Source organism: Aristolochia californica, unplaced genomic scaffold (assembly GCF_029961685.1).
Source record: "Aristolochia californica isolate CCGP_79_NKW_82.1479 unplaced genomic scaffold, dmAriCali1.0.hap1 SCAF_2, whole genome shotgun sequence".
Classification (NCBI taxonomy): Eukaryota; Viridiplantae; Streptophyta; class Magnoliopsida; order Piperales; family Aristolochiaceae; genus Aristolochia; species Aristolochia californica.
The window spans coordinates 7,975,297-7,998,369 of record NW_027181881.1 but is presented as its reverse complement, the minus strand read 5'-3'; the positions used below and the strand labels follow the sequence as shown (position 1 = coordinate 7,998,369).

Below are 23,073 nucleotides of genomic sequence, written 5' to 3'. Positions count from 1 at the left end.
TCTCTCTCTCTATTCCCTCCCGACCTCCCTTTCTTCTCTGTCTTCTCCCCCTCTTCTCCCTTTCGGCCTCCCACTCCCATCTCTCTCTGGCTAGTCTCCTTTCCCCCGAAAATACCTTCCGAATTTGTTCGATTTCCCCATTTCCATTTCGATTTTCTTCGATTTTGGACATTTGGGCATCAATTTCACCCTTTGGCTTCGGATTTCCCCAAATTTCAGAAGGTATGCCTAAACCCTAATTTTTTTCATTAAATTAGTGTTTTATTTGATTTAAATTTATTTTCAGTGCGTAATTGGGGGTTATTTGTGCATTATTTTGGAATTTAGTGTTAGGTTTATAGTCTAAATTCTTGATTTGTGTATGGATTATTTTTAGGGTTTGTTGATCGGTATTTAAGGGTTCAGTAATTAGGGTTTAGGGTTTATGGTTAAGGATTTAGGGTATTTTAGGGATTAGGGCTTTTAAGGTTTAGGGGTTTTAAGGTTTTGGGAGTTTTGATTTTTTAAGCTATAAGGTTTTTTGGGTTTAGGGTTTGGAATTAGGGTGTAGGGTTTAGGGTTTAGGGCTTTTAATGTATTAAGTTCTTGAATTAGTGTTTAGGGTTTAGAGTTTAGTAGGTGATAGGGTTTAGGGTTTGATGGTTTATGTTTTTTTTATGGTTTGTGTTTCGGGTTTAGGGTTTAGGGTTTAGGGCTTAGGTTAAGGATTTAGGGTATTTTAGGGATTAGGGTTTAGGGTTTGGGTTAAGGATTTAGGGTATTTTAGGGATTAGAGTTTTTAAGGTTTAGGGGGTTTATGGTTTTTTAAGGTTTTGGGGGGTTTTGTGTTTTTAAGCTCTAGGGTTTTTTTGCTTTAGGGTTTGGAATTAGGGTTTAGGGTTTTTGGATTTTAAGGTATTAAGTTCTGGAATTAGTGTTTAGGGGTTTTTAGTCCATTTCAAATAAGGCTGAGTCACCTACACGGGCGTCCATTAGCCAATGAAACCCATCCCGCATCATTGATGAGGTACAATTCGTAGTGACTGCGAAGTTATATGGGGCTCTACCAAGGGTGTTCGGTGAATTTGGACTTGATGTGTGTGTTTTCTCATTGTTTTGTGCATATGCAGTAGTGAAAATAGTTTAATTAATTTTGAAATATTTTAAAATGTTGTTGAGGATTTTTGAAGTGCTATGGAATGTTTTTGCCATGTGGTGAGGAGATTCGGGTGTTATACATATCCACCACATGGTATTTTCTTTTTTTTGTGGTTTCGATTTAACCCTTCGGCTTTGATTTTTCTCAAATTTCATAAGGTAAGTCTAAACTCTATTTTTTTTATTAATTTAGTGTTGTATTAGATTTGCCTTATAAACAACTACTTGTGATTGATATATCCTACTTTTGATATTGTTGAGAACTTGTTGACCAATATCATTTCAACCATTGTTCTAAGATTTTGTTTTCCAATCTTATTTTTTTGGAGTAGGAGACTTTTTGAGTCTGGAGGCCTACTTGAGAATGTCTCATCAAGGCAATATTTATATCTTACTTGCATGTCAGGGCAATACGGATGATGTAACAATTGCGGTATTGAAGGAGTTGCCTCCTCTACAAGAGAAAGATCAATCAAGGGGAAGATTTGGAGATCAGTTAATAAGGGGAAATGGGCGAGGAACAACTAGCATGAAGAGAAACAATTATAGTTTGTAAATTTATAATGGATTTATAGTTTTTATTTGTAAATTGATAGTGATATTTCATTTAATTTTGTTGTGTTTGATTATTGTATGGAGTTTATTTATAATGTTATGCAGTGTATGGAGTGTTTAGACTATTTTATGGAGTGTATATAAACAATTTCATGTAGTGTTTATAGAATGTATAGACAATTTTATGGAGTATTTATGGAGTGTTTATACAGGTGTTATGTATATTGATTATGCCCAATTTTAAGTAGAGGTCATGCCGAATTTTATACAGGTATTATATACATAGATTATGCTCAATTTTAAGAAGAGGTTATGCCCAATCTTATACATGTATTATATATATAGGTTATGCCTAATTTTATGTAGAGGTCATATCCAATTTTATGTAAAATGTATACAGACAGCGACGATTGCGATGGTCTTGAGGATGTGGGTAGCCAAGTAACATGCTTTCGGAGGCAGAGTGCATTAGAATCCACAAGAACCGCACAATTTCAAGATGCCATATCGACTTCCATGTGGAACGATAAATGATGGTTGTATCTTATTACTTTTGAACATGCGTCGTTTATATGTACTAAACTTGTAACTTGATGATTTTAATATTAAAGGCACGAACTCGTTATTAGAATAATCTTTTTTTAGGTTATTAATAAAGTTGTACATGTATTTATTTATTATTTTTGTTCAATTTTATTACTATATTAAACTTCATATTTAATTCTCTGGTAAATAAAATATAATTAAAGTATGTATTTGATTAATTAATTACATTTAATTTTGTCAAAATATATTATTAATTAATACCATGTAAAAAATATATCTTATGTTATTAATATAATACTTTTTATTCATTAATCATAATTTTTTTATTTACTCTATTGTATTAGTGATTTAATAGTGGTAATTAAAATATTGTTAACTCAAACACTTGGTTTAATTAACTTATTTTTATAATTAATAAAATCAATGATTTTAAATTTCTAAGATGAAGATGAAGATGAAGTTGTGCACACTAACACCTTATTTCGAAGATTTCGAAGATGAAGTTGTCCACACTAACACCTATTTTGAAGATGAAGATCATATAGATGCATAAGATGAAGATGAAGATGAAGATGAAGATGAAGATGAACAACTTGCAGCCATTTAAAATCTAAATCCGAGACGGTCCTCACGGAAAAAACTTTACTAGACAACCTTTACTCGTTACAAAAACACAAACCATAAAAAAAATACCAACACAAACCATAAAAAAAATACCATGTGGTGGATATGTATAATACCCGAATCTCTTCACCACATGGCAAAAACATTCCATAGCACTTGCAAAAATTCTCAACAACATTCTAACACATTTCAAAATTAATTAAATTATTTTCACTAATGCATATGCACTAAACAATGAAAACACACACACATCAAGTCCAAATTCACTGAAGACCCCTGGTAGAGCCCCATATAACTTCACAATCACTATGAACTGTACCTCGTCAGTGATGGGGATTGGGTTTCGTTGGCTAATGGACGCCCGTGTAAGCGACTCAACCTTGTTTGAATTAGACTAAAAACCCCTAAACACTAATTCCAGAACTTAATACCTTAAAAGCCCAAAACCCTAAACCCTAATTCCAAACCCTAAACCTAAAAAATCCTAGAGCTTAAAAACACAAAACCCCCAAAACCTTAAAAACCATAAACCCCCTAAACCTTAAAAACCCTAATCCCTAAAATACCCTAAACCCTAAACCCTATCACCTACTAAACTCTAAACCCTAAACACTAATTCCAGGATTTAATACATTAAAAGCCCTAAACCCTAAACCCTACACCCTAATTCCAAACCCTAAACCCCCTAAACCTTAAAAGCCCTAATCCCTAAAATACCCTAAATCCTTAACCATAAACCCTAAACCCTAATTACTGGACCCTTAAATACTGAGCAGCAAACCCTAAAAATAATCCATACACGAATCAAGAATTTAGACTATAAACCGTAACCCTAAATCCCAAAATAATGCACAAATAACCCCCAATTACGCACTAAAAATAAATTTAAATCAAATAAAACACTAATTTAATGAAAAAAAATTAGGGTTTAGGCATACCTTCTGAAATTTGGGGAAATCCGAAGCCGAAGAGTGAAATCGATGGCTAATCGAAGTAGATATTAAGCAATCGATGCCCAAATGTCCAAAAACGAAGAAAATCGAAATGGAAATGGGGAAATCGAACGAAAATCGGAAGGTATTTTCGGGGGAAAGGAGACTAGCCAGAGAGAGAAGGGAGTGGGAGGCCGAAAGGGAGAAGAGAGGGAAAAGACAGAGAAAAAAGGGAGGTCGGGAGGGAATAGAGAAAGAGATGTGAGAGAGAGCGAGTCCGAGAGAAGAGAGGGAGTCACGGAGACGAGAGAAGGGGTGCGAGAGAGAGGCCGAGGCCGAGAGAAGACCGAGAGATGAGGCCGGAGACGAGAGGGAACTGAGATGGTGGCCGGAGACGAAGGACGAGATCGACGTCGGGGGCGCAGGGAGACGAGAGAGGGAAGGGAGTGCGGGAGAGAGGAAGAAAAACTGATAAATGACGACGCGCGATGGGGAAATGCGAGGAGAGAGAGGGGAAAATGCGAGCGTCACCCGTCCTTTAATTCAAAGAAGATAAAAAAGGGCCTTCTTCCACATGATCGAAATTAAACCGTGGAGATGAAGGACCCCTTCATCTCCTGCATCGAGATGAAGCTTCATCTGCGCTCTACTAACGACTTTAAGTGTTGAAGGGCGTTATGCGGTTGAAGATCATCTCGTCCTTCAAGTTAACTAACCCCCCCTAAATTGATTTGAACCGGGCCGGGCCGAGCCAAGTTGGAACTATTTGCGGCTCGGTTTGAAGCGGGTCAGTGGGTGGGAGTCGGACGACATGAAAGGACGGACTCGGTAGTCGGAGCCATGCGTTACATATTTTGAATCGCGAAAAGGTTTTGCTATATTTAGACATTCTGTTGGCGATACGCCTTGTACAGCTGCCTCCTACGTGGTGAGCATAAAGCGGACGAGTGTTGACGCTTTGGCCCTTCTGTAGTGTCCTTGCAATCTCAAGCTCGAAGAAAAGCTGCTCGACTCGGATGAGAAATCTGGGAGCGAGAGGGAAAGTAGGCATGAGAGAGGAGAAGAGGCACCAGTTGATGCAGAATCTCTTCGGAGACCAATCCGAAGAAGAAGACGAGGAAGAAGAAATCGAGTCTGAGAGAGAAGTCAACAGACGCCCTGAGTACCGCTCGGTATGATTTGCCGTTCCATCATATAATACGAAGGAGTTTTTTTTTTCATCTTCTTTAAATGACCAATTTTATGATGAGAAATCTTTGGTCGAGCTCATGCTTATTTTTTCGTTCCTCGCATGATAACCGAAAGCGGGATCCTTTTTTTTTTTTTTTTTTTGTCTTCAAAGGGTTTGATGTTTGGATCAGATATAGCCGCTTGCGTTTAAATTGATGAATTGATATCTGAATCACATTGTGCGTCTGCCAAGAAATAAGTTACCGTCAAAATAGTTCCCCTAATGTTGCTCGGGGTTCATTCTACCCACGGGCTTTTGTGCGCAATATGCATTTTCTACCTTTACTTCGGCCTCGACCCATTACATATAAAGGACTGGAAACATTGCCTGTTATTTCGAATTCTATAATGTAATGGTTTCTTCATTCATATTATTGGTTTTCATGTGAGATGAGGTACTTTCTGTGAAATAGGTGGAAGAAACCTCTTCATCCAGGAAACTTGTAACTTATTGACTTAGAGTCCTAAATACCTTTTTTCCCCCTTTTCTTCTGTACTATGTTTATCTCTAAACAGCTTGTTCTACTTGCATAATCATGATTTGCCTTTAAACAGCTTGTAGAACTTGCTTATTTATGATTTTAAAATACCTTATAGGATGAAGGAGAAGGGGAGGCAGAGTTTGATGGTGTAGGTCAAGCTGAAGTTGAGGGACAAGGGGAGACAGAAGTAGAAAGTGAGTGGGACTTGCAGGATATAGACCCTGATGGAGGAGAGAGTGAAAGGGAGAGGATTCAAATTTCACCAAAGAGAGATATGAGTGATCAGATGATGGAGACTGGTGGAAAAGATGAAGAGGACAGTGATGAACCAGATGAGTATGGCCAAAGAGGGGTAACAAGCAGGAGAAGAGAAGTTATTGCTAGCATTTCAGAGAGATCTGATGAGAACCATTATGCTGAAAATGAAGATGAGGAGGTGGATCAGGCTAGAAGACTCAGGTAACCATTTTTAAGCTAAATAATATTGTAACCTGACCTTTTTTCTGAATAATAATAATGTAACCTTAAATGCACTAAGAGTTCTTTTATTTATTGAGGAAAGCTTTCACAAAGTGTCCCTGGGAACTCCAGTAATTTGTTTCGTGCATCATCATAGACATCTACAGATAAAAGTTGAATGATTGCTCATGTGCTTCTCCTATGAAACAGTTTCTGGACATGTTAATTCTTCTTCTTCTTCTTCTTCTACATCTGCAATAATATCTGTTTTTAAGTTCCGATGGCAATCTTAAGTATATACAAATATATTTCAGTTCATATTGTATATTAGCTTTCAAAAATCGATTTACTTTATCACACAAATCAGTTCATAGTGGAAGTAATTCAAATCATGTTTCTAACACTAGAGAAATTATAGGAAGCTGCATGTTTGTTGGATTGATTGTTTTTGGGTTTTTCACTTTCGAGAACAGTTAGAATTTCATAGATGAAGAACAGAAAAGAAAAGAAAAGAAATACAAGTGGTTATGCTAGAAGATACAAAAGGAACCAAGCTGAAAGATCATGCTCAGATTCAATTAAAAAAAAATATCATGCTAAAATCATAAATTGCAATACAATCAGTGAATGTTAAATGGAAAAATATCCCCTTTTTGAAGAGCAACCAAGGAGTCTCTTTGATGAGCCAATGAATCTGCAATAGCATTTCACTGCACACTGTATGATTCAAGAGATTTTTAGAGGAGAAGAAAGAGCCTTAATCTCTTCAAAGATGTGCAAAAGACACCATGGAGGTCTTGAACCTGAAGAAAACTAAGAAATAACCACCAATGACCACGGGGCAAGAAAACCACTGCTTAAAAACTTGAATACCACATGGGAGGGCACAAAGTTCTGCTTCAGTGGAATAAAAAAACCAAAGGGAGCAGAATACACCCTAACAATATAGCCTAAATGATCTTGCAGTTAGGCATGTGGTTATGTAATTCTGATCCAACTCTGGAGAATGATGTAGCAAATAGATCACTTGTGGAAGAAGGAAGTTATGCAAAAAAATTGAAGATATATAAAAAAAGAAAGAAAAAAAGGAAAGGAGAAGACAGAACTTCTGATGTTTCTATTTTTGGAGAGTTATTGTTTTAGGAAACTACTCTATGTAGGGAAAGTCAGCATGTTTCTACTTTAAAGAGTTTCCTAGTTTGTCTAAAATCCTAACTAGGAGAGTTTTATTTAGGAAAGTGTTTGATTAGTTGTTTCCTTTATTATTTGTCAATTTAGGAAAGTTCCAAAGTAAGTCCATTGTTGGAAGTTTCTATCTAGGAGAGTTGCTGTAATTGTTTTCCTGCAATTGGTTTTCAATTTAGTAAATCGAAATTCAATTGTAATAGGGAGGTTTAATCCTAGGAAAGTTCTATTTTGGTGATGCTACTTATTTTGGTAAGTCTTTTGTTTTTTTAAATGATTCTGATTTTTATTAAGACAAAAGCTCAAAAGAGCAATTTACAAAGGAGGGAAGCCTTCCCAAACAATGAGAGATTGCTGGGAAGTTTCGAATTTTGCCAATTTATCAGCCAATCGGTAAGTCTTTTGTTACAAATCAGAAGTGTTTAAGTAATTTCTTATGTAGGTAAGCTTGTAATTTTGTAGACAAAAGGGGCCAAATTAGTAGTTCTGTAGTGTGGTTGTTATGTCGTTCAAAGGGTGTTTTAATCACTTATATATAAGTCCTCATGTTAGGACGATTTAGACTTTTAGTATACCAACTTAAGTGAGTAATAAAAGAGGATGGGGGGTCAATCTTTCCCCCATCAAGTAAGCTTTCACGCAGCCCTATTTTCTTCTCTCTTCTTCGTTTCTCTCATTTCTCTATCATTTCATCCAAAACCTCCAGTAGTCACCAAATCCCATACGGCTTGTGTGAGCGTTGGTTTGGATTCCTGTAGAATTGTCATCACACGGCAAGTAGCCGTTGTATACTACCCCCATAATTTGAGCCAAACTCATCATCTGTTGCCAAGTTTCGTCATCGTATTGATGGAGCTTTGATTGAAGCTCGGCGACCAGCTTGTGTGAGCGTTCGTTTGGAAGGGGAAATGGAATCCGGCTAAGTTTAGTGTTGGGCTGCAGAGGAACAACTGCGTGACGAGAAGGAGTGGGCGATGAAGAGTGCAACCGGGTTTCCTTTGTTAAGCCTTTGGTAACTTCTAGAGCGTTGGGCTGCAAAGGAACAACTGCTATGTTCCCCTCTAGAAATTTTCATTTTGATGTTATTTCTTCCTCAATTTCTGCAATTGTTACTGCAAGTGGATTGTTGAGTATCATAAATGTTTTTTTGTAAACCCTAAGTGAATTTTTTGAAGTGTGGGGTCCACAGGTATTTGCGCACACATTTTATTTAATCTGGAAGGTCACAAGGTGTTTTGGCTCAGTATTGTTGTTGCTCTTGTGACTGTAAGTAAGAATCATTATAGCAAGATTTTGGAGATTTTTTTTTTTTTTTTTGAGAACTTCTAGAGAGGTTATTACTCCTACTAGAAACATTGAGTCTACAAAAAAACAAGGATTATGTTTAGATCACCTCTGTTAAGCCTAATGGGGAAAGTTACCTGAATTGGTCTTCAATAGTCAAGAAATTTTTATTGCAAAAAGGAAAAGTAAGTATATAAGAGAGGATCCTCCTGATCACATAAGTGAAGATTGGGAAGCAGAGGTTCATCAAGTTCAAACCTGGTTGTTAAATTTTATGCAACCTTATGTCAATAATCAAGTTATCAATTGCGACACTGCGAAGGATATGCAAAAGACCCTTGAGTCCATTTTGTATTAAGAAAATATGAATACAAGAATACAAGAAAGAGAGAATTGCATTAAAGAGAGAAGAAAACATGAATACAAGAATACAAGAAGGCCAGGAAAATGCATATAACTCAAAAAAAATACAAGAAGAGGAACAACCCAAATGAAACTGAAACAAATCATCCTAGATCAAAAGGGCAAGTGCCATTTTACTTAAACATAATAAGCTTCTCCAATGTGACCATCTCTATTTATGGGTTCTTTGACAAAGTTTACTATTACTTCATCAAAAAAAAATTTGACCATCTCTATTCTTTAATTCTTTTGAGCATGATTTGGGTTGTATTGTTTGGAACTGTATTTCCAAACTTTTAATGCTCAAGGACTGAGAAACATCATCCTTTCCAGAAATTCATTAAGCGAGGAAGAGGACAAAGATCCACTCAATGTTTCACACTCAACAGCAGAAATTCGAGATGTGTTTGGCAACTCTGATGAGGATGACCAAGCTGATTATATGGCTCAAAATAATCATGACCAGGATTCCCATGTGAGTGCTAGATGCGGACCAAGTTTTATTATGTGCTTTTTTTCATGATTTTAATATTGTTTATCATAATTAAAAAGTCTGCAGTTCTCTATTGTTTTGACTGCTTTTGGGCATTTTTTATGATAAAATTTTACTCTTTTTAAGTTAAATTGAAAGTTTAGCTCTTCCCTTGCTGTAGAGATCCCTCGCGGAAGAGGAAGAAAGCTATGAAAAAGATCTGAGACCAGAAGATATGGTGCCCAATGAAGATGCACAATATGCATCAGAAGAGGATAAAATTGATCAAATACAGAAAGTGAAACCTGTGGGTCCTCCATTAGATTTGGAGATTCCATTACGTCCTCCACCTGGTCAACCAGATAAGGTTTCCTACATGTTCTCTTTCTTGGTTTGGTTTTCATTACTTTTCTAGTCTAGGTTGTCATGCTTCTGAATTGTCATTTAATGTTGAGTGATATTTTAAATCTCCAAGACCACTATGAGAAATTGAAATCTTAAATCCTGCGTATTTATTCTTATGCACTTGTATTTAATGTTCAGCAACAGTTTAAACTTGATCTTACTTAATGTCAAGAATCTTTCATATCTGAAAGAGGTGATGAATGGCTATGGCTCCATGTCCTCTTCAACTGGATGGTATAAACCATGTTTCTTCCCATGAGCATGGCTTACACGAATGTTATGTTTATTTAAATGAAAGTATCAGAGATACTGATAGGCTCCAAAAGAGAGAAGCCGAAGCAAAGGAAGAGAGAAAGTTGGTGGGAGGAATATGGGCTAGCAAAATATAATGTTAAGGCAATTTCAAAATAATAATAAATTATTATAATGGAAAGGTTTTCATTACACCTGAACCACCAAAGTCTTTTGAACTAGGTGCTTGCCATGCATACTGACACTTAATCCAAGAATGTTTTCATGGTTTCCTTATTGGATGTTTACCAACTTGGCAACTTCATTTTTATGTAAATTTTGTTGATGTTAGCAATATTGTTGAATTTGATTTCATCATCTCCAGTTACACCTTGTTAATTCTTGCTAATCAGTTAAATGGGCTTGTGGTTCTCCTATCTTGCAGATGAACATGATCAAAGTTTCTAATATCATGGGCATTGATCCCAAACCTTTTGATCCCAAGACATATGTGGAAGAAGAGGTGTTTGTGACAGATGAATCTGGAGCCAACAAGCGCATTCGGTTGGAAGATAACATTGTACGATGGAGAAGCGTTAGGAACCGTGATGGCCCAATATCTGTAAGTGTGCAATTTTTTAGACTGGTGTTGCTTTGAAATAATATGGTATGGTCACATATTAATATTTTTAAGTTGCAATATGCCAGCGGTGGTAACAGTTTGGGCCTTCACTCAGTTGTTATATGTGGCTTTTGAATAATATCTTGTCGCTTATTGAACAAAGGAAATATTATACTCTAGATTAATTTTAAGTCCTAATTTAAGTAGTTTCAAAACTGTGTAGCTATCTGGTTTTGTTGTTTCAAATCTTACTCCCTAGCACATGTGTAGTTTGTTGGACATTTATGTCTGATTTAAGATCAAATTCTTTAGCTCTTTTTTAGCTCATTTTGTTTCTTTCTATATAAATATATATTTTATTTTGAACTTTCAGATATTAAGTGCCAGAAAATATTTGTTTATCCTTGTTTGTTATTATATCTGTAATTTTCAAACTCACAAGTTAAAAGAAATGTTTAAATTAAAGTTAAAAAAATATCAGTGTTTCTTCTAGAAATGGTGACATAAATCAATATGCAGTATGAAAGCAATGCACGCTTTGTGAGATGGTCAGATAGCAGTTTACAGTTGCTGATTGGAAATGAAGTTCTTGACATATCTGTGCAAGGGGCTCAGCATGATCAGACACACCTTTTTCTTCGCCATGGCAAGGTGCAGCTCTCACAAATTTTGACATATTTTTCCTTTGTTGATAGTTTTGGTTTTAGCTTTTTTGCTTTTGCTATCATCAAGTTCTATTTCCCTTCCGTTATGGACCTTTTTGTTTTGTTTTGAAATGATGCTGAATTTTATTAAAACAAAACCTCAAACAAGCAGATTACAAGGGGGGAAGCCTTCCCAAACAATGAGAGATTGCTAAGAGGTTCTGAATTTAGCCAATTTATCAGCCAAAGAATTGGTTGATCTAGGAATGAGATTCCAATTTCAATGAATTGAGGACATAATGTCAACAATATAATCAGTGATAAGCCAGTAATGCCAAGGGGAAAGGAGGAGAGGGGGGAGTTTCTTGTGAGCACCAGCTGATAACAACCTTGAAGTCTCCTTCAATAAGCAGCTTCTCATGGAGATGGTCCTTGAAGATTTGAAAGCCAAATAGAAGAGAACTCACTTCGGTAGAGTTTGAGTCGGCGATGCCCACTGCTCAGCATAGGAGAGAATAAAAACTCACAACTATCTTTGAAAACGCCACCTGCTCCTGCCGGCCCAGGACTACCTAAAGCACTGCCATCAAAATTGAGTTCGATGCAGTCACTTGGGGGAGGATCCCAAGTAGCCATAACCAGAGTCATGTGAGGTCCCGCAATATGAGCGATCAAGCTCTAATTTTCTCGAAGGGAAACACTCGATAGAGAGGCAAATTCCTTTTTGGTATGCAACCAACTAGAGATAAGGCCCACTGCATAAGAAGCCGTATTATCCGGGGTACTAGCTTTTGAATTCTCCTGTTATGGACCTTGACCACCCTGAACCTGTTTTTAGTTGATTTTGTTTATTTTATAACATCTTGCAGAGTATTGAGCAACTGAATCTTCTATGTTACAGAAATTTTTGTCTATATTTGAAATCCCAACACAAATTACTGCAGGGAATCCTACAATCCCAAGGTAGACTTTTAAGGAAAATGAGGTTTATGCCTTCATCTTTATCTTCGAAGTCTCATCGACGTTTGACTGCTCTTGTTGATTCACGGCATAAGAAAGTTTACAAAGTGAAGAACTGCATCACTGACATTGATCCTGAGAAGGATAAGGAAGAGAAAGAAAAGGTAAGAAAATAGTTACTATTTCCTTTCAGTTACTCTACATTTGTTTTTTTTTTCTTCCAGTTTTCTTTGATAACTTCTGAGTAAATAGCTTCAGCAATTTTTTTTTTCTTTAATGTTCTTCTTAGGAGCAACTTTCAGGGCAAATAGGACCCTTCTGAACAAGGCTTTTTTCAGTCTTCACTTTTCAATACCAATGGTTCAGTGTTACAAAATGGTTCCTTCTTGCTTGTTTAGCCAGTACAACAATGACTATAGTAGCCATAAAAATTTAAAGCATCATGATCTGTACTAAAAATCAAACCATCTGGTGTACACTTTCCCCTGTGAAGTCCTCAAGAAAGTAGTTCTATTGTCAAATTTTCTGTCATAATACTTGATGGAGATGTCTTCAATTTAAGCAATGTATTATGTACCAAGAATTTTCGGCATGCTTATTTCTTGATGGTTATGTCTTTCATGCTGAACCTGAAAGCCTTTGAATTTTTCATAGTTTTAAATTGATATCTTTTACAGGCTTTGGGTCAATCTATCAGAGCTAGTGATCTTCTTCATCGTAAACGAGTGAAAGTTAACCGGAAATATGCTTTGCCTGTAGAAAGAGGATGTCAACTTTCTCCAGGATTTTTAGAAGATGCACTGGAAGAGGTACACTTCTCTTTATTTTTGCCTTTTTGAATCATCTTTTTCTTCTTCTTATGTATATGTTTATCATTATTTTTTTTTAAAAGATGGAAGTTTTATAGAAAAAGAGGGTGGAAAACCTACTACAAAATTACATGATGGATTCGTAACAATGTCTTGTAAATTGTGTCAGTCCTAAGTAAGCTGGTCTGCAGCGTTCTTGGCTTAACGAATCAACATGAGCCCACTCAATGGTGAGCGAATTAGCAATATCAACTATGCATGTAAACTGCTGGTCAAATCTCCAAGGGTAGCTGGTGATACCTTTATCCCATGAAATGACAGCCTTAGAATCCTCGGTCAAAAGGATTCTCATTGCTGGAAAGGTTGCAATGGGTGATGTTTATGTGGAAGTGGGTTCTTGGAACCCCATCACTTCTCAAAGAGGTGGAGAAGAATGGATATCCAATACTGTTATCCCAGAGAACATGTTGTGAGAAGAAGTCTTCACTGAAATTTGCAAGCACATGGGTGAAGTAGTTGAATGAAAGGAACACACAAAACATCGCTGGAGACTGGACAGAGCCAAGATCAAGATAGATTCAAATAGATCCCACATCCAAGAAACTAATGGAATTGTCGTTTTGGCTTGGATGCATACAGATACTATCTGCTCCAGAAAAGAGCTCTGAGATCCCGCCAACTGAAGGAAAAAGAAGACTCCCGGGGGGGTCATTGAAGCTTCCCTTCACTCTATCCTCCAGTGGGGCCATGCTTTTGGTGCTTTACTCCCAATCCCAAGTTCTGTGGTTAGAAGAAACTGGGTGTTGGTTGCAAACCATAGCACCCGACCCCACTCTCATGTAACCCCTTGGAACCCCCCTCCAAATGGCTGACTTAAACTTAAGTTTAACGGAAGTTCCAAAGGAAACCCTGGTCGAGTTGGGGGATTTCTTAGGGCCAGTGATGACTGTCTACTCTGGCCCTTCAGGCACAACTGACTCTATTGTAGCCTAGAGTTTAGCCCTCTTCACTGGTCTCAGACTGCTGCCCCCTTCCTTTACTACTACCCAGATTGTTCAGTGTGATTTTGCCTTTGTTATAAGCTGGGTCGCCAAACAAAGCAAGCCTCCATGGAAACTTGGACATCTGTATGATGAATTTTCAGGTTTATGCAGCTCAGACCATTACATGGCAGGACAGATCCCAACCCCCCCACCCCAACATTAAATGTGAATCAACCCAAACCCCCGATTCTACCCAGTCAGACGGAAGGAAGTGCCAATGGAGAAACCACAAAATTACCATAGAGTTGTCTAGGAAGCAATCAAGTCTTTTGCTGAATCAATGGGATATGAAATTGCCAATTCTTAATCTCCTGGCTTGTTTTCTCTACCCCTTGCCAAAATGATTCTCATTTCCTCAAACAGCATAGGTATTCCTACTCCCGCACAAACATGCTGCTCTCAAAGATCTTATTTGTAGAAGAAAAATGCAACCTGTTTCATCCAGGAATCCAAACTCAACTCCTATTTCTCTTCTTAAAGCCATCTGGCCCGGTAGGCACTTTGCCTGGGAGACAGTTAAGGCTACTGGTTTGGTAGGAGGAGTTCTATAATTCAATTTCAGACCTTTAAGCTTTAGAGAGAACAATCCAATAGGGGAATCAGGCCTGTGGGTGCCATTCCACCAAGTCTTCAATTGTTCAATAAAAGCAGGTTCTTGCATCCTAGCCACGTCAAAGTGGAACAAGGTTGGACTCCATTTGTTGCTAGCGGTGTCAACAAATAACTGGTCAGCCAGAAACATGTCAAGCTTTGTGAAGATGGAGGTGTTTTGATTAGTAGTCCAGGTAAACTGGACTACTCCTAAGGAGAGCTCCTCAAGGCCAAAATCATCAATAAAGGCAGTGAATTTCGTCATGGTTGTGGTAGTTCTGCTGGATCCTATTGATTTCTTGTGGCAGACCTATTGGTGTTGGTATCCCCATCAATGAGCCTTAGGGAATCCAAGTTTGAAGGTAATTGCTTATCTCCTCCCAAAAAACATTTCTTTGCACAACCACTGAAGGACTAAACACCACTGCCATCTTTGTTTCTGAAATTTACTGAGTGGGAATTCACCCAATTTTGTGGAATAGCTTCCCAGCCCCTATTTCTCCAGTTCAGAATGCCCTTAAGATGTTCACAGTCATAGAGCAAATTTTTGTCTCCTACAAAAGTATGACCTGAGGACTACACTTTGAAATTATCTCACACACCACAGCCCACTTAGCCAGATCTTCCAAACCCTGATAGAAAATTATTATTGAAAAGAGTGGCTTGGCTTTGCACTTGACATTCTGCCAAATCCCTACTGTATTTGATGCCCACATGCCTTATCTCATTATAGTCCACCCTTAAATCTGTTGCTAACTGCTTAATCTAACACCAAAATAGTTTCCTCCAGTAGGTCCTTTCTGGTGTCAATGATTTGAAGTGGGGAAGCTGTTAGGCCTTCAAATAGAGCATTGGAAGAAAATTGAGGAGGTCTGCCTGAGGGTTACTCTCTGTGGCGAATGACGACCGACATCAAGGTTCAGTCATTTAATCATTTCTCTGGCATGTTCCTTAGATGTCATAAAGAATGGTGTAAGTTTGGTACGCTTATGCCATCCAGGATACCATGCATCATTCTTAGCGAGCCGAATTGATGTTGGGCTGGTGGGTTTGGTGGATTGTTGCATCTGCCTCTAATATATATATTTTCAGCAACGCTTGGGCCTGCTTCTGCATTTTGGCTCTCCAAGCTCTCTCTCTCAACGATGTCCACATAATTGGCGTCTTCCACTAATTCTGTGTATAATGATTAATATCATCAATCTTTGGTAGGCACACCCATTATTGCATCATTCTTTGTGGATCATCATCATCCTGCCAAAAAAATAAATTGCTCAAGGGGTGATTGGTCATTGGTAGCAAAGGGAATCATCACCCCATTATCGTATCATTCTCTTGGGGCAATTCACTTACCCAATCATCACCAAGCCCCACCATCATGGCTCAACTATGTCTCTAGACTTTCCCACGTCAAGTGTCCAACTAGGCCCTGTTTGAATGAAGTTCCCTCTGTGCAATATGTTATGTGTCAATTTACCCGTCCTCCCAACACATGCCATTCCTTGGATTGTGCAGCTCTCATGTGTCATTTCCAAGTCTTCACCTTGGTCGACTCAATAATCTGACTAAATTTGATCATGGGTGATACCTTTTCCTTTTTCTGGTGTCTTGCTACCAATGTGAAGCTCCATGGAGGTAGCGCCAATCACTATTTGCAAGATCCGGAGACACAATGGGGTCAACCTTAAATGTCCAGTAGTTACATTAAGTTTATTGAATCTTGAGTTGGGAACAATCTTAATTGTCTCCTGATCAAGATGCCTCACCCTTTGGCATTCTGAGTCAATCTCTACTAGAGTCCCTGCAATTTCCGCAAAAGCTTTCAATGCATTTTCACTTGAGAGCTGCACCGACAATCCATCCACCTAGCACCAACCTCCTCAATATCCAATATCACATGTCTGCTACTCACTTTTGATGAAGTCCTTCCCCTACCTCTGTCAGCAAAACTGAGAACGTGCTGTTTTTTCCTCTACCAAAGGCAGCTAGTAAATGTAACAAAACTGTCCATGGAAAGAACATTGGGGTTTGATTTGGTTTTCTACTGTTCTCTCTCCCAGTGAAATTTCCTTTTGACGCCAGTTTTCTCATGTTGCCATCACCAGAACACAGCTTTGCAAGAGATCATTGAGCTGTTTCAACAATGATGATAACTGAAGGAGCCTGAATAATTTTTTATAAAAATAAAAGAAAGTTGGTTGTTTCTGCCACTTCTACACGAACTACAACTGCTATAGAGTAGAACTAATGATCTAATAAAGGCTTGATGCTGGATTTTGCTGTTCGTTAATATTTTTCTAAAATTTTAATTGACTGCAGGGACTAAATCTCTTTCTCAGCTTTGTTAAAGAGAATATTTACGGTTAATGTGGATTCAAGTCTTACCAGGGATACGGATTGTATTGTGTGCATAATCAACATTCAAAGAAATTTATGGTTCATTTACCCTCTTGAAGAATTTCAGAATTATACTCACTTCTCTTAAATACCATCAAATACACCTTGATTTCAAACTTTTTTTCATATTCATCATCCCCCCCTCTTTTTTATATGTTGAAAGGACAAACATACATGTAAATTACTCAAAACACAATTTTAGCTTTTTTGAAAAATAAGTTGACTAAAAAGGACCTGCCTCCCTTCCATGTCCTCTTCTCCTCTCTTCTCTCTGGAGGAAGAAGGGAGACAGGGCCTCTTTCCAGAGAGAAGAGGATAAGGAAATGGAGGAGGTCACTCCACTTGCCTCCCTTTTCTGCATCAAGAGTGTAGGCAATAAATTTTGAACTTGCTTTGACTCAGTTGTACTCAATAGAATTAACTCAGATCAAGTGAAAGACTTAAGTAATTTACATGAAACTAAGCTGATCCAAGCATGTACAAAAAGATTGGTGAAGTGTCTCTTCGTCTTTATACTTTCCTGAAACTTGTATTTTACATTTTCTTTTAGTGACTTGTGTTCTAACGAGTTGTATTCTCATGACTTGAGAAGTATGACACTGAATGCTTCTTTTGATTTATGATTTATGATTTATGTTGCGTCTTTAGAATGACTGATACTAATGTCCCATGGATGTTTCGTTCATCTTCTTCAAGTGATAACTTATGAGGTATGAGGTATGAGTACCACGTACAAGAGATGCAGAACCAGTGGAATATTAAAATTTGTTACTTACAACTTTTACTCGTTTTTTTCTGAACAATACTATAAATTGCACAAAGTTGAAAACTGATGAAGGATTCTCTCTTCAATTGAGCCATTCTTATTTATATCTTCAAAAGTTTCTCTTGAAAAAGAAAACATAAATTTCATCCAATATGTTGAGAATACATATCGGCATTCCATCGTGTAACTTTGAGATGATAGGTTATGTATTCCAGCTTTCTTTTAACAAAGAAGGTGTAGAGGCTTGCTTTTAATATTACAGTGTACTGGCATTTTTATATTTCTCTAGGAGATCTCTTTATACTTCATTTCTCTTTTTTATACTAGAAAATATGTTTAATTTTTTAAATTGGTTTTTCAATCCAACTATTATTTCATGTATTCCTATGATATATTTTCATGTTCTGTGACTTGGTTTAGACTCTTCTAAGTTTGCATGTTAGCTTGGGTCAGTAGAAAACTGAATTAAACCTAGTTTCCATGTTGTACAACCATTAGAGGGGGTAGAGTTGGGACCCTTTTTTAATTATTCATTTTTGTTTACATTTTTTGGAGAAAGTAATGGATACAGTCTAATAAATAATAGGCTAGAAATAACATGGTAAAAGGAATTGTTTCTACTGTTAGGATTAGTTATTTAAACTATTTCTTGTGTATTTCTATTTTAAAGCTTGCCCTTTTTTCCAGTTTTGGCAGTTAAGGAGACAAACCTCATGAAAATAATGTACAGGATGAATATCAAGATGGTGCATAAAATATATATATTTTTTTGAAGTGATAATTTATTAAACAAAGAGAACAAACAAACAAACTAGGGAGACACACCCCTTACAACAAGGGATTGGAGATGTCTCATAAAATGATGTACACGGTGAATAGCATGATGGCACACTAATAAAAAAAGAAAAAGAGAAGCATTTGGAATTGATTGCTTTATTGTCTTTCAGGATGATGAGCGTGAGGATCCTTATGAATCTCGTCATTCAGCAGCTCGTCGTCGCTTTGAAGAAGATTTAGAAGTACAGGCTGAGCGGCGTATCCTCAATGCTAAAAAGGTGAGAAAAGAATCTCTCCTATACAAAATCTGCCGCAGTTTTCTCTTTTTGAGCTTTTGCATTTAAGATTTCTTTATTTACTAATTTTAGTTTCCCCTTCTGTTCCTGACATGTTATTCTACTTGTTCTTGCCAGTCTCGAGTAATGGAAGATGTTCGATGCAAGCCATCTGTGCAAGCTAGTCATCCATCCCGGCGTCCAGTAGAGTATTCTGAGAGTGAGAGGGAGGAATCCGAGTATGAAAGTACTGGTGGTGAAGGTGAACAATCACCAGTAGGTAAAAGGTCAGATGAGCCAGAGATTGAAGAAGAAGTTGAAGAAGAAGAGGAAGTGGAAGAGACAGGTGCAAATGGTGCATCATGGGATAAAGAAGATGAGGTATGAACAAACATTGAATAGATTGTTGAATGGGAGATTTCAAACGGTTGGCCATCTTTTTAACAGGAATTATCAGAAAAATATTCACTCTGGGAATTATTCAGTTTGTTAGTCTACATTTTGATGTGTAGCCCTTCTGTAGATAATTACTTGGCTGATTGTTTTTAAACTAACAGTTCTGGTAGAAATTCTAGGACCAAGTCTTGATGTCGTTCTGTGAAGAATGGGGAATTTTCAGATGTTTGATGATCATACAATATCTCCATGAGATATGATCAATAAAGTTGAGCTAAGCTTCTCACTCATATGTCTGAAAACCCTATATCAAAATATCTCTAGTGTCTTTAAATTGTTTGTAGAATTTAGGGATTGATGTGTGGAGGTGAGAAGAGAAGGAAAGGAGAGCACATGAGGGAGAGATCTGCATAACAAGCTGCACTCCTACACTCCTAAGGCACCTCTTTGACAAGTCACATAAGCAATATTACAATAAGAGACCAAAATGCCCTTCTATAAACATTATAATAAGTCACATAAGCAATATTACAATAAGAGACCAAAATGCCCTTCTATGAACATTATAGTAAGTCACATAAGCAATATTACAATAAGAGACCAAAATGCCCTTCTCTAAACACTACTTTTAACTCCATAATGACACACTGTATCGTGCTGGAAACTAGATTAATTTAATCCTACACATTAGAATCTCCTCAACTATGAGAGGTAATTGTACATAGTAAAATGACCATAATACCCTTTAACACATAATTTGACATTGCTAGATGTACTGTCCAAAGCATGTCAAGATAATGTCTTCAAAGAAAAAAATGGAAAAAAGGCAAAGAAAAAGTAAAGTTTGTTCAAGATACTGTGTTTCTGATAGATTGCGTCGTACAAATCGAGTCCTACGAATCAAATTCAGCCTTTATGTGCAGGGTGTGCAGTCTCTCAAAATTCATTAATTGTCTTAATGTCTGCAAGTTTGGATTAGATGTGCCAGACTGTCTTCATTGCCGTTGAACTTACACTTGTACCTTCAGAATGGGAAACTAATATCCACAGGACATTTATGCGACATGGACATTAATTTCATGTGTCTTCAAAATGGGAAACTAACTAATATCACTGACATTAATTTCCCAAAATATGTTTAGACAATGTGAATTTGATTGGCTGCAGGTCCCAAGGCGAAGAAACAAGGCATCCGGGAGGGTTCTCAAGCGCAAAGAGCGTGAGTCTGATCCCGACTCTGCACCAAGAAAATCTGCAACTCGTCGCCGCATGGCAGTTGTTTATGACAGTGACGAGGATTGACCATCTGTGCTAGAAATTTTTGTACAGGTTAGAATCCTTCCTTCTGAAATTCAACATGTTCTGAGATTATTCGACAAACTGAAACTGATATAGGCATTTCCTCTGGTCAGTGCTACTAGTCTGTGGTTCAATACCATAATTGTTAGATGATTGGTGCTATTAGTAGCATTTGATGCTGAACTCATTTATTTACCTATGAACCCTGAAAAAGATTAGCTTGAAAAATATTTCTCTAAATTTAGTAATCACTTTTGCTCTCAAATGGTCTATTTAGATCAATCAAATAGGTAGGATTGGGATGCTGAGTAATGGTTTGGAAGGACATACCATTGGCTGGAATACCATTATCAAGCAAAAATTGTATACGCATCTGACAGAGTAGATCACAACACAACACAACTATTCTTCCGATCAACTACTGAAGGGCTCCAGCTGCCCCGGAGTGTGTGCAATTGATTTTAGATATTGGAATTGGCTTGATTATAATCTATTCGTATGCTTGAAGGGCAGTGTCCAAAACAACCAAAAACGACATGGCTTTGTAATCTTCAGAAGTGAACATGTCTATATCATTCTGTACCTTATAGAATGACCAATGGCTGGATGCTCCTTAATCAGTGAACAGAAACTGCAAAAGAAAAAAAGGCTTGACTATCTCTATTATGTTGTCTACCGGGAAAAAGGGTAATCAACCATCTCACACAATGAAGCAATTTAAATGCATGGATGCTGCAGAAAAGAATGCTGGCCTCATTCACTATTTACTTGAGATTGTTTTTATTCTTTGTAAATTGGATCAAACTGATCTGTATTGAATCTAATGACTCTTATTAATCCTGATAGAGGATCTCAAAGCACCTCCAAGAGCAATTTTTCTGTACTCAATTGCCTTCAACACAGCTGCTTATTTTATTTTTTACCTGAAAAGAAACATATGGAATACATACTGAGATTAGGTGAGCTTTTCCATTCTTTATTCTTTTCTTCATTGGCTAGTTTTTTTTTTTTTTTTTTTTTTAGAATCTCAAGTAGAAGTTGTTCAAGATGGCGTAGCCTTGAACTACACTGTACAAGTACTTTTTACCTTTTGGTTTTCAAGTTGTATCTATAGTCTTATGATGCTACCAAAATGGCCTTCTTGTTGTTAGATTCTGTTTACCTAGTTGCTGCCATTCTTATCAGACCAGCCAACTAGACCACATTCGTTTGTTAATTAGCAATCACATTAAAACTCTATTTTCCTATATCCTCTTATTAATTGGATTGGTAAACCATTCATCACAGGATGAAATTCCCTATACAAAGTAGATTTCCTCGCAAGAGGCAGGGCCTACCCCTTCCTCTCATTTCAAAATAAAAGAGGTGGAAGTCTAGTTGTCTCCTTATTCAAAGGGAGATGAGAGCACTAACCCTCCCTTCTTCTTCATGTATGCAGGGTGTGAGGGAAGGATATGGCTCCTCGCCTTCCATCTCTTATTCTAATGAAAATTTAAATTAATAAAATCAAGATTGAAAGGGTATTTTTTATTTTTAAAAAAAATTAACCAGGGAGGTCTTAATTTTGTCATTTTCTAGGGAGGAGAGTAATTAAATTTTGTTATTCCATCATGCCTATGCCAATGATAATTTTAAAGGATATTTATAATAAAAATATTAATTAATTTAAAATATAATATAAAAGTTATAATTTTATTTTACTCAATGCCTTGCAGTTTTATTTACTCTTACTAATGACATGACATACTTATTGGTTGGATCTTAATCATAAGGTCAAATTTGAAAAGTGCCACCTATATGGAAGTTGTTTACTCTTGAGGTTGGAAACTAAAATTTGTTTATGATTTAATGATTATTTTGAATAATGTAAATAATATTGATTTAATATATAAATAAAAGTAATTTTTTTATTTTACTCTATATCTTAAGGGGTTATTAACTCTTACTAATAAAATGATCATACTTTATCTACTAGATCTTAATCATAGTGTCGAATTTGTAAAGAGACATCCAAACAAGTCCTTGGAATGATGAAAATCAATCATGGTGAGGAAGGAGGAACCCACCCTACTAAATGTGGGGAGGGGTAGCTAGTACGACAACAATGGGGTTAAGTCCAAAAATCTGTAGGGGCTCAATGTAAGGACAAGTTTTGCCCTCCTTACCTTATGGATTTTTCGGATATATATTCTTGAATATTTAGTTAATTTTTAAATTTTTATTTTTATTTTTTTAAAATTTTATGTGATTATTTATAAACTACAATGTAAGGCAAGGTATATACATGATTAAATTCAACCCCTTGTGAGACGGACTAAGTTGTAATGTAAGATAGGGCTGAAAAACCATGCCCATTGCAGGGTGGTGGTGGGGGGTAGGGACAAAGTTAAGGGGTGGAGATATCGGTTGGAGTTGGGTTCTTACAAAATGGAACTTAAGTGTGCAAGAATTGAAGTAAATAAAAAATTCCCACACCACAAATAGCACCAAATATCTTGTTATTGATGTTTTCCTATTGGTATTCACTACCCAAAAACCTGTGCTTGAAAA

The 23,073-nt window shown here is 36.9% G+C and overlaps 1 protein-coding gene across 1 annotated transcript; it reads left to right on the top strand.

Moving 5' to 3' along the window:
* Positions 1-4,773: 4,773 nt before the first annotated feature.
* On the top strand, positions 4,774-21,452 carry LOC137955967 (protein LEO1 homolog). Its single transcript, XM_068803214.1, has 12 exons — positions 4,774-4,966; positions 5,622-5,965; positions 9,170-9,311; positions 9,490-9,675; positions 10,390-10,566; positions 11,086-11,217; positions 12,155-12,334; positions 12,848-12,979; positions 18,724-18,831; positions 18,967-19,209; positions 20,392-20,553; positions 20,801-21,452. The coding sequence occupies exons 1-11, from the start codon at positions 4,811-4,813 to the stop codon at positions 20,524-20,526; spliced, it is 1,935 nt and encodes a 644-aa protein (XP_068659315.1). The 5' UTR covers positions 4,774-4,810; the 3' UTR covers positions 20,527-20,553; positions 20,801-21,452.
* The last annotated feature ends 1,621 nt before the right edge of the window (positions 21,453-23,073 follow it).